At 61.7% G+C, this 11700-nt stretch overlaps 1 protein-coding gene across 1 annotated transcript; it reads left to right on the top strand.

The window, feature by feature from the left end:
• The first annotated feature begins 812 nt into the window (after positions 1 to 812).
• Positions 813 to 11094, top strand: UNC93A (unc-93 homolog A). The gene is made up of 8 exons (XM_036248972.1): positions 813 to 994; positions 2597 to 2778; positions 3583 to 3812; positions 5099 to 5224; positions 5796 to 6007; positions 6608 to 6743; positions 7862 to 7993; positions 10606 to 11094. Exons 1-8 carry the CDS (start codon positions 908 to 910, stop codon positions 10869 to 10871), a joined length of 1371 nt encoding a protein of 456 aa, XP_036104865.1. The 5' UTR covers positions 813 to 907; the 3' UTR covers positions 10872 to 11094.
• Positions 11095 to 11700: the final 606 nt, after the last annotated feature.

The raw sequence follows: 11700 nt of genomic DNA, 5'->3' as shown, positions 1-11700 counted from the left end.
AACAGGACAGCCCAGCGGCTGGCTGTGCACACTGAGGCTCCCAGACCGAGGAAGCCACAACGCCACCGGCCACCACAGTGCCCAGCCGAGGAGCCTCCTCCCGAGGTAATGTGAAGGGGGAGTGGCGGCTGGGGTACGGGCACTCTCTGCACACCTGCAGGGCGGCCGGGGTACGGGCATTCTCTGTGCACCTGCACTTGGCCTGGGGTACGGGCACTCTCTGTGCACCTGCACTTGGCCTGGGGTATGGGCACTCTCTGCACACCTGCACTTGGCCTGGGGTACGGGCATTCTCTGCACACCCGCACTTGGCCTGGGGTACGGGCGTTCTCTGTGCACCCGCACTTGGCCTGGGGTACGGGCATGCTCTGCACACCCGCACTTGGCCTGGGGTACGGGCATTCTCTGGGCACCTGCACTTGGCCTGGGGCTCCTAGAATCATGTTGGGGCTTCAGAAACCGAACTATGTATCTGGAAGCTGACGTTTATACTTTGTTCTTTACGACTGAAGTTCTCTCCACGTTCTGCACCGCTGACAGTTTCTCTGGGTGTGGAAGGCTCCGTGATGTGCCCATACCGGTGGGCGTGTGCAGGGTTGTGTTGGTGCACAGCTCCATCCTGTAAGCAGATCTCTGCCTGCTGGGAGGACCACGCGCGTCTGCCGGGCAGCGAGGGGAGTGCACGCCTGACCTCTTGCCGCGCTGGAAAGCGCTGTGAGTCGAGTGCAGGGAAATGAGTAACAAGGTCCAAGTTCGTGGCGGCAGCGAGAGCCAAGTTCACGAACTCCGGTCGCCTCACTCACACAGGGAAGGCGACTTGTCCGTACACTGACTCCTGTGCCGACGCATTCTTTCAGGGAGCTGCAATCCGAGTGACCACCGATGGTCGGCACCGTTCGTCCGCACGATGGACAGAGGCCTGAGGAATGTGCTCGTCGTCTCCCTGGGGTTTCTGCTTCTCTTCACCGCCTACGGAGGCCTCCAGAGCCTGCAGGTACGTGGGCACGGTCCTCCAGCCGCTCTGGCCTCCGGGACCCCAGGGGCTCGGTCCGCGGGGAGTGTGGGGCTGCTGATCGTTTGACTCGCCCCCAAGCCCTCCGGACCGGAACGGAACCGCAGTGGCCTGTAGGCAGGCCTCCCTCCCGCCCTCAGGATTGCACAAGGCGGCAGTGGGCATGCTGCCCGACCAGAGGGCGGGTCTGGGGCGGAGACTGGATCAGACACCTTTGCCTCTGGGCGGCTCACGGGGAGTCTCTGGGCTCCCTGAGGTCGGTCACTCACTGGGCCACAGAGTCTGGGGTGGGTGGGGCCAGACTCTGAGCATGGACACAGCGGCGTCTGACCCCTGTGGCATCTCTCCTCGGGTGTCTCCCAGGGCTGTGGGCACGTGTGCTGGGGTGGACTGCGGGGCACTCCCGACTCCACTGGGCTGACCCAGGGCCCACCCACGCCCGCCGTGGTGCCACTGACACCTGCCAGCTCCTGTCCTCTTCCCCACCGCAGCCCTTCCCCTGGGCCCTGGCTCCTCCCTCGTCTGCCCCTCCCCCTCACATGCCCCTCCCCCTTCTCATCTGCCCCTCCCCCTCCCCAACTGCCCTCCCCTCCTCACCTGCCCCTCCCCTCCTCACAGTGGCCCCTTCCCATCTCATCTCCCTCCCCTCCTCACATGCCCCTCCCTCCCTCCACCCATCTTGCCCCATCCTCCTCACATGCCCCTCCCCTCCTCACGCGGCCCCTTCCCTTCCCCATCTGCCCGCCCCCTCTCCATTCTGCCCCGCCCCTCCTCACATTGCCCCCTCCCCTCCTCACATGCCCCTCCCCTCCTCATCTGCCCCTCCCCTCCTCACATGCCCCTCCCCTCCCCATCTGCCCCATCCCTCCTCACATGCCCCTCCCCCTCCTCACCTGCCCCTCCCCTTCCCCATCTGCCCCTCCCCCTCTCCATCTGCCCCTCCCCTCCTCACCTGCCCCTCCCCTCCTCACATGCCCCTCCCCTCCTCATCTGCCCCTCCCCTCCTCACATGCCCCTCCCCCTCCTCACCTGCCCCTCCCCTTCCCCATCTGCCCCTCCCCCTCTCCATCTGCCCCTCCCCTCCTCATCTGCCCCTCCCCTGCTCACATGCCCCTCCCCCTCCTCACATGCCCCTCCCCCTCCTCACATGCCCCTCCCCCTCCTCACATGCCCCTCCCCCTCACCTGCCTGGCCCTCCTCTCCTCGGACAGGTGAGACTGAAGGAGGAGTCGGGCTCTGGTTTCCTATCTGAACTCTGGTCACTTCTTACCAGGACGCACTAGGCCCTCAACTGAAACATGACAAAGAGGTGCAGGCTGAGTTGGTTGCACAGTGCGTCACAGGAGCTGACTGTCCGCCTCTGACTCCCCGGAGTCCATCCTGTGGGCCCGGCCACACTCCGCCCCCTCCCCTCCTGTCCTTGGATGACGGCAGGTGTCCAGGGCAGGGGCCGCGCAGGCTGGAGCCCCCTGCTGGAGAGGAGCCCCCCGTCCCGGCAGCCTGCTGCTGCTGGACACAGGGCTGTGGGGCCCAGAGCCCCGTGCCTGCCCGGACCCTGCTGAGCGGGCTGCCTTGTCCCCGCAGAGCAGCCTGTACCGTGAGGAGGGCCTGGGGGTGACGGTGCTGAGCACCCTCTACGGCGCCGTGCTCCTGTCCTCCATGCTGCTGCCGCCGCTGCTCATCAGGGTGCTGGGCTGCAAGTGGACCATCGCCGTCTCCATGAGCTGCTACGTCACCTTCTCCCTGGGCAACTTCTACGCCAGCTGGTACGCCCCACCCGTGCGGCCCGGGCGCCTGGGCCTTCCCGGGGGACAGCAGGCGGCGGCTGGCGCCCAGCGGCACCACCCTGACGACTGCCCCCTGCTTCTGCTGGGATGAGCTCGCTCGACCTTTCCTCAGGCCTGTGTGGGCCTCCCTCCCAGGGCCGGGAGCTTTCACTGCCCCGGGAATGATGGGGGGACCCAAGATGTCCAGGGTGGTGTCAGGGAGACTTGGTGGGAGACCCATGGAGCAAACCTCGCACCCTCATCCTCAGCTCAGGCCTTGGACGTGGCGGGGCTGCAGCGGGGCCCAGCCCCCGACCGCGCTCCACCTGCTCCCAAAGGAAAGGGCCCCTTGGGGACCAGGCTCTAAGTGCATGGGCCTCGTGCCCTGCTCCCAGGTCCATCTGCCAAGCCTTTCTTCGAGGGACACTCACTGTCCTCCAGGACACACTGATTGTGACGGCCTCACCGTCTTCCTTTTCTTGTTACCACGGAGTTTTCACTGGGGAGGGAAACATCCGTCGGCCAACACAACCGTCCGTCCTTACACGCAAAGCTGTTAGGGAAGCCCCGCCCCCTCTCGTCTGTGACCCCAGCTCACGGCAGGTGCCGTCCAACAGCAGGGAGGTCGCGGGCCCTGCCTGTCTCTCTTGCAGAACCTGCACAGCAAAGGTACTGACTCTGCTCACGTGTCCGAGTCTAACGGTGGTGAGGAGGAGCTGGGCCCACCCGCGACCCATCCATAGACATAGCAACGCTGCCAGGGGGCGGCCTGAGTCTCCTTCTCCCGCTGTGTCTGCCTCACAGGTACACCCTGATCCCCACCTCCATCCTGCTGGGGCTCGGAGCAGCCCCACTCTGGTCTGCTCACTGCACCTACCTCACGCTCGTGGGCAACAGCGACGCGGAGAAGGCGGGCAAAGCGGGCAAGGACGTGGTGAACCAGTACTTCGGCCTCTTCTTCCTTATATTCCAGTCGTCCGGGGTGTGGGGCAACCTGATCTCGTCCCTGGTGTTGGGCCAGACACCCACTCAAGGTAGAAGGACACAGGCTCCTCCATGACCCGAGCGGTCCCTGACCCCAGGACCGCACACCTTTATTCTTGACCCCATCAGCTGGTCACGTGGGGCTCTAGAGGCGGGGTTCTCGGCCTGCTTGCGCCCCAGCAGCACGGACTCCTGGCTCTGTCTGGCCAGTGTGGGTGGCCTGAGGGTTCCCATTGATTCTGACCTCCCGTCCCCTCCCCTGGGGATGCCCAGGCCACCGCCAGTGGAACTCGGGTCGACGGAGTCAACACTACCCACTCAGGTGGTCTGAGAACAAGTTTGAATGACTGATTTTCCCACTGAACTGACCTACTGACCACTGTTTTCAATGTTACCCCTCAGACCAGTGGTTCTCAACCTTCCCGAGGCCACGACCCTTGAATACAGTTCCTCACGTTGTGGGGACCCCCAACCATAAAATTATTTCCCTTGCTACTTCATCACTGTGATTTTGCTACTGTTATGTCTTAGGCGACCCCTGTGAAAGGGTCATTCAACCCCCAAAGGGGCCACGACCCACAGGTTGAGAACCACTGCCTCAGACCCTTTGTTCCGTAAGGGATTTGAACGTCCGATGACCGACACTGTGACGCGCCTGGCCCGGGCGTGGGTACAGAGTGTGTCTGTTCACGCCTGCGCCCTTGGAGGTCTGCGGAGCCAGACCAAGGGCAGCGGATGTAAGTCCTTCAGTGCTTCCAGGAAACCTGCACTAACGGGGTCAAGTCCAGCCGTTCGGACGGTCCCTGGGCCATTTCTGGCTCGCGCTGTGGCCTCCAGGCTGCTGTCCCCCAAGTCCTGCCGTTGGGAACCTCTGGAATCAAAGTCCTTGCTCCCTTTTTCCTTAGGGGATGTAGTTATTTGTTCTCTAACCGGAAGCTCACGCTCAGCAGTGGTAGGAAGTGCCCGCCCAGGGTCGCGGAACCGGTGTAGACGAGTCAGAACGAGAACCCAGCATCTGACAACCGTTCCAACGCGTTCTTTCTTCCTGAGTAATCTTTAAAGGTTGACAACGTTCACTTATGTCAGGAAAGTGATTTGACAAGTAACCAACATGCGCTGCACATCCTCTCGGACTGTCCTAGAACCAAGCACCCAGCATGTGCCTCGGGGCACATGTATTCGGAGACATTTAGTCAAACAAGCCCCCTTTTCCCACACAGAGCTCTGTGACACCCGCTTGGGACGTGTCCACACTCCTTTCAAGGGGCGTGTCCCTTCCCCCGTCCCGGGTTCTATCCGATCACCTTCGTCCTCATCACCTGCCCCCACCCCACAGATCCCATTCCAGAGGAGCAGCTCCTGTCCTGTGGGGCCAGCGACTGTCTGATGGCCACAGCGCCCACTAACAGCACCCAGAGGCCCTCCCAGGAGCTGATCTACACCCTGCTGGGCATCTACACAGGTACGAGCTGGGCAGCAGCAGGCGGAGTCCCAGAGCAAACCCTGGCCCATTCGTGTGCTGAGAAGACCATGCCCCCAAGTCCGAGGGATCGCAATGCACCTCGGGCTCCCTCTCAGCCACACGCAGAACTTCCTTCTCCGGACGCCGCTGCCCACGGCCCTGAGAACGCACAGTGCGCGGTTCTCCGAGTCAGCCTGCAGCACACGCGAGCAGAGGGCGTCCCTGCAGGACTCCCCACCCTGAGAACGCAGACTGGCTGTTGGGAGGCGACCTGAGTATCAGGACAACCGTTGATGGTTAGGGTGCCGACATTTGGGGTCTCCCCCAAGCTGTGTAGCTTATGCCACTGGAGACAGTACTGACCTACGGACTTGAGTTTCTCGGGAAAGCCTGGGGGTGACCAGTGGACCACAGAACTGACGGCTCCACCGGAGCGCGTCTCGGTCAGGTGTAGCCTCTGTGGTCTCACCGCAGCCGGGATTCGAGGTGGACCGTGGGCTCCGTGGGGACCAGGGTCCCGTGTCCCGCGGCTCCGGCCCCCTAGCAGCTGCTGTCCACGCTGTCCTCCCAGGAAGCGGTGTCCTCGCCGTCCTGCTCGTGGCGACGTTTCTCGACCCCATAAGAGACGCTCAGCAGAAAGGTGAAGGAGAGACAGTGCCGTCTGTCAGGTCCACCCTGCTGTCCACCTTCAAGCTGTTCAGAGACAGACGCCTGTGTCTCCTCGTCCTGCTCCCCATGTACAGTGGGTTCGAGCAGGCCTTCCTGGCAGGAGACTACACGAAGGTAGGACCCGGAGGGTGACCTATGTGGGTGCGACCCGGTGGGTTTGGGTACACAGACCCACCATCGCAGCGTGGTGCAGGGTGTTTCACTGCCCCCCGATCCTCTCTGCTCCCCCGTTCACCCCGTCTCCGTCCTTTTCAACGGTCTCATAGGCCAGGTGGGACGTGACCAGTCCCACCAGGAACAGCTCCAGGACACTGTGTAAGAGCAGAGTCTGCCACAAACGCGTCCTGGTGTCAGTCCGGGCGTCTTCGTCAGCTCCTACACAGGGTGGGGTTTCTGTCTTTGTGTTTAATGTGTTTTCATTGATATTTTTAGAGAGAGAAGGGAGAGAGAGATCAGAACATCAATAGAAGAGAGAAACATCCAGGGGCCGCCTCCTGCACGCCCCCTACTGGGGATGGATCCCACAGCCTGGGCCGGTGCCCGGACCTGGGGGTGCGGAGGGCACAGGATGGGGTTCCTCACAGCTCACACCTCCGCTCTGGGAGCCGGAAGGACAGACAGCGGTTTCAGGCCCGGTCAGCAGAAGTGCCCACCAGACGCCACCCGCGGGCTCGGCCTGGCGGAGCTGTGACCGGGCTCTGCGTCCTCCCTCAGTCCTACACCACCTGCGCCCTGGGCATCCAGTTCGTGGGCTACGTGATGATCTGCTTCGCGGCCACCAACGCGCTGTGCTCCCAGCTGTACGGGAAGGTGGCCCAGTACACGGGCAGGATCGCGCTCTACACCTTCGGTGGGTGGACCCTCTGCCGACTCCCACAGGACACGCCCCTCGCGCCCGGGCTCTGGGGGCTGCCCTGTGGGTGCCGTGACCAGGGCGTCCTGCAGGGCTGCCCCGCGGTGGGCGCTGTGGTGCACTGGGCGTGGCGCAGACACTCAGGGGTACCCTGACTGAGGGTTGGGGTGTCCTCTGGCCTTGGGGTGCACTGGGCGTGGCGCAGACACTCAGGGGTGCCCTGACTGAGGGGTGGGGTGTCCTCTGGCCGTGGGGTGCACTGGGCGTGGCGCAGACACTCAGGGGTGCCCTGACCGAGGGGTGGGGTGTCCTCTGGCCTTGGGGTGGCTGGGGAGTCGGGGATGGTTTCGGAGGGACGTGACCTCTATTCACCTGGTGCATGAAGACTGGTCTTTCAAAGCTCACTGACTCCGTGCTAGATGCACGTCACCTATTGTACTGGAGGGGACGAGACGGATCAGAGACAACTTGGGAAGTTGGGGTGTCGACAGGATGGTCACCGCTGCCCCATCGAGGTCTAGGGTCTCCGCTGGCGTCTTCTGGTTTTGTCCTCACCTATCTGTGGAGCGGACACGCCCCGCTTTGAGGCCGAAGAGCAGAGACGTGGGGTGACTTTCCCAAGGGACACACCCAGCCCTGCACTTTGCGGGGGTCGGTTTCCGGGGTGTCAGGAGCTGTCACTTCATTCTGGAGACACAGTGTCTACGGCCCTCAGGATGGGCGGGGGCTGCGCTGGGAGCTCTCTGCCTCCCCTGCTTCCCCGCGGTCTGGAAGACCTGCTCCCAGGGTGGGCACACCCCTCCCGTCACCCTGAGGAGGAGGCCCCCCTCACTGGGCCTGCACCCTGAGAGTCTGGGCTCCTGGACCAGAGGACGAAGTTTTCCTCTGGGTCCTCAGCCCACTTCCTGCTCCGACGCTGGGCGAGGCCAGAGGGGAGCCGAGCTGTACCCAGTCTGCGGGCGCCCACACCGGCCCGCGGGCTCGGCCCAGCTGCCCGCTGAGATGCGTCTGGAGCGCCTAAGGAAGCAGGTTCCACCTGACACGGCCCAGGGGCAGCCCCCTCGGCGGGCGCGGGGACGCCCTCACCTGGGCGGTGCTCTCCCCTCTGCCTGCAGGTGCAGCCACCCACCTGGCCTGCATCGTCACCCTCCTGCTGTGGAAGCCGAACCCCGACCAGCTGGCCGTGTTCTTCGTGCTCTCCGGCCTTTGGGGCATGGCGGACGCCGTGTGGCAGACACAGAACAACGGTGAGCCCAGCAGAGACCGGCCCTGCTCAGGTCCCGGGCAGCTGGGGGCTGGGGCGGGGAGGGCTCACCGCTCAGGGCCCCGGGAGACACGGAGACGCCCTCCAGCGAGGGGTGCAGAGCGGGGCGAACAGTACTCGCTCTCACTTCGCGTCCCGTAGGGGGGGTATTCCTGAGTGTTCGCTCAGACCACGATGCGGAAGAGAAAAGGCACTGACGTGAGCCCGTCCCCCACAATGATGCTTCTCACTGGAGAGCGGTGCCCGCGTGCCCGACTCCGGCACGGAAGGCGGAGGCCCCCTGGGGGTGCTACCAGTTGAGATGGGGGATGGAGGTGTGCAGTGGAGCCGCTGACGGGTTACTGTGGAGAGATCTGAGCAGGGGCCCCGGGTGTCAGTTTGGGGAGAACCCGGAGGGAAGGTCACCTGGTCAGGTCCCGGCTGAGGCGGTGCGGGCAACCTGTGGTGTCGGAGAGGCTGGGATTTGGGAGGTGTGAGCACGTGGATTTGGGGGACACAGCATTCCTGCCACCGCAGCCGGGGAACAGAGAGGGGACAGGCCCGGCAGGCACGCCGAGGAGGAGGTGGAGGGGCCGGCAGAGGCGATGACATGGTCAGCGAAGTGTCTGGGCTTTCTGGCACCCCCATGATGCAAATGTTGGCACGCTTGAAGTTGTCCCAGAGGCTCCTTATACTATCCTCATTTGGGGGGATTCTTTTTTCTTTTTGCTGTTCTGATTGGGTGTGTTTTGCTTCCTTATATTCCAAATCGATGGTTTGCTTTTTGGCTTCACCTACTCTACTATTAATTCTCTATAAATTATTCTTTATTCTAGTTAGTGCCTCCTTCGTTTCTGACTGGTTCTTTTTTATGTTGTTGATGTGCTCACTAAGTTCCTTGGAGTTAACTTCCTTGAAGTTCTCATTAAGTTCCTTGATGTTCTCACTAAGTTCATTGAGCAACCTTATAACCTGTGTTTTGAACTCTGCATTTCTTAGATTGCTTATCTCCATTTCATTTAGTTCTTTTCCTGGAATTTTGTTCTGTTCTTTCATTCGGGACATGTTTCTTTGTCTCCTCATTTTGGCTGCCTCCCTGTGTTTTTTTCTTTGTATTAGGTAGAGTTGCTATGCTTCCTAGGCTTCCTAGGGTGGCCTATTGTAGTGGTGTCCTATAGGGTCCAGTGGCACGGCCTCCCTGATCACCCCAGCTGGGCCCACAAGGTGCACCCCTCGTGTGGACTGTACTCTCTTCTGTTTTGATTGAGTCTTAATTGCTGTTGGCACGTCAGTGGGAGGGATTTACCCAGGCTGATCAGCTGCAAGGACTGGCTGTGCCCACTGACCACTGACTGACCTCTGACTCCCTTGGAGGATCAGCTGTGCAGAGCCCACCACATAGAGCAAGACTTACTCAGCAGGGCTCTGGTGCCCACTGAGTCCACTCACTGAGTGTGTCACTTGTGGAGGTGGTGGGTGATGGTGCTTTGCTGTGGTCTGAAGCTGTCCACTGGGTGTGCTGGCTCTGGGGCAAGGTCAGCCACTGCCTGTGTTCTACCTGAGGCCACCGGGCATAGCTACAGAGTGATCTGCAGATGGTGCTTCTTGTGCTGGGCTTGGAGGTGCCCAGGCAAAGCCAAGCTGTGAACCAAGGCTGGCTGCTCCTAGTGCCAGGCCTGGGGCCACTTAGTGAGAGGTATGGGGCTCGCTGAGGCCAGGTGCTGCTTGTCTGAGAGGATTTAGGAAACCGAAGTAGGAGCCAAGACAGGCCAATCCTGTGGTAAAGCCACTGGAAACAGCTTGGGTGGGCGGGGCCTCAGGGAATCACCAGGGCGGGGCACACAGTGTGAGCCAGGTTGCTGGAGTCCCAGATATGGTGCTGTCTGCCTGTCCCGTGGGGGAAGGGCTCCCCAGAGGAACATGGGCCTCCACCAGCGCGTCTGTCCAGGAGAAAGCTGCCCCTCCAGCCCTCGCCCCGATGCTGAACAGCTCAGTTCTTCCCGTGTGTCTCTGGTGCCTTTCAAGCTGCTGCCCCTGCACTGGAGCCTGGAGGGTGTGGGTCCGAGTAAGTCCTCGCCCTTTAAGAGGAGCTGCCTGGGGCTCCAGCAGCCTCAGCCTGTCTCAGCCTCAGTTCCCACTGGTTTTCCAGCCAGAAGTGATGGGGACTCTCTTCCTGGCCCTGGAACCCTGAGCAGGGCACCTGGTGTGGGACGGGGACCCCTCACTCCTCAGGGAGGACCTTCCCAGCCGAGGTGTCCTGATTTTTATCCGCCACACGTGGGTGGTGACCAGCCCGTCTGCTTCTGCCCGTCCTACCTCCCCCAGTCTCCATGTGGCTGCTGCTTTAATTCCGTGGTTGTGGGACTTCCCTTCAGCTCGGCGTCAGGCGGTTCTGAAGGGTGGTGGTTCTGTAGTTTAGGTGTCATTTTCATGTGGTTGTGGGAGGAGGCGAGACCGCGTTCACCTGCGCTGCCGTCTTGACCACAAGTTCCCAGTTATTCCGTTTTTTAAGAAGAGAAAGGTCCTGCTTTTCTGAGGACACGGGGCAGTGGGACAGCAGCTTCGTGTCAGCAGCGACTGAGAGATGGTTTGGGGTCCCCCTGGTCTCTCCTCTAGTCCTCTACGGTGTCCTGTTTGACAAGAACAAGGAGGCCGCCTTTGCCAACTACCGCCTCTGGGAAGCGCTGGGGTTCACCATCGCCTTTGGGTACAGCACCTTCCTGTGCGTCAGCTCCAAGCTCTATGTCCTCCTGGCCGTCCTGAGCCTGGCCATGCTGGCCTACGCGGCCGTCGAGTGTCTGGAGGCCAAGACCCTGCCCCGGCCCCCCGCTGTGGAAGGGACCAGACTGGCCGAGCGCGGAGAAACGCAGACAGAGCTGTGACGGCGCCACCACCGGGCCAGGGCTGGCCCGAGCGCCTCGGGCACCGTCCCTTCTCCGCAACGATTTTAGCGCCAGGTGGCCGTTCCCAAGACGGACACGGTTTTATTTTTTTATGTAATTTTTTTCTAGTCTGTCAGAGTTTCAGTCCATGAAGCGTCTACATGAGAAAGAAATCGATTTCAGATACAAAAGAAAATGTAGGGTACGATCCGCCGACAGGAACTTGCTGAAATCGTAGCATCAATAGCTTGGACTTCCTTCTGTTGTGGTCACAGTTGTTTTTAAGGACCGAAGTCTGCGTCAAATGTGAGTTTCTAAATAAACGCAGTTGTGTTATGAGCTCACCGCCTGTGCGGGCACCTTTATGCCAAACAGCCACCTAGAGAGTCCGGGGGAGGGGTGGGGAGGGCACAGGGGGACATGGGGGTGGACGGAGGCTTGACGGGGGCTGGTGCGCACACACGATGTGCAGGTGATGGGCGGTGGAGTTGTGCCCATGGAACCTGTGTGATTTTGTTAACCAATAAATAAATGCAGTAAAAAAATAAAAATAAATAAATAAACGCTCACCTAGATCGCACAGAAGTCGTCACGTGGACGATGACTGCGTGTAGACCACCGGGCCCGCGCAGAGCAGACGCCCTGCACCTGGATGGCGCTGGGCTGGGGGTGTCTGCGTAGCGCCCACTTCCTCCGCCATCCGCTGGTCCCCTTTCGTGGCTCCGGGCCACCGGCAGTGCCGCCGCCTTGCCGGCTGAGCCCTCCTCTCCGCGCCCTCTGACCGGGTCCAGGGTTCCCCTCCCCTCCTCCTGTGCTCTCCCCACACTGC

The sequence above is a fragment of the Molossus molossus genome, unplaced genomic scaffold, assembly GCF_014108415.1.
Source record: "Molossus molossus isolate mMolMol1 unplaced genomic scaffold, mMolMol1.p scaffold_m16_p_8, whole genome shotgun sequence".
Taxonomy (NCBI): Eukaryota; Metazoa; Chordata; class Mammalia; order Chiroptera; family Molossidae; genus Molossus; species Molossus molossus.
The sequence above is the reverse complement of the archived record's forward strand: the minus strand, read 5'-3'. Positions and strand labels throughout refer to the sequence as shown.

What these genes read in the sequence shown, in the direction of transcription:
- UNC93A (XM_036248972.1), top strand. Translation starts at nt 908, where the DNA reads ATGGACAGAGGCCTGAGGAATGTGCTCGTCGTCTCCCTGGGGTTTCTG. An exon ending in GAGGCCTCCAGAGCCTGCAG is followed by an intron (nt 995 to 2,596) that starts GTACGTGGGCAC and finishes TTGTCCCCGCAG; the next exon opens with AGCAGCCTGTACCGTGAGGA. An exon ending in GGGCCAGACACCCACTCAAG is followed by an intron (nt 3,813 to 5,098) that starts GTAGAAGGACAC and finishes CCCACCCCACAG; the next exon opens with ATCCCATTCCAGAGGAGCAG.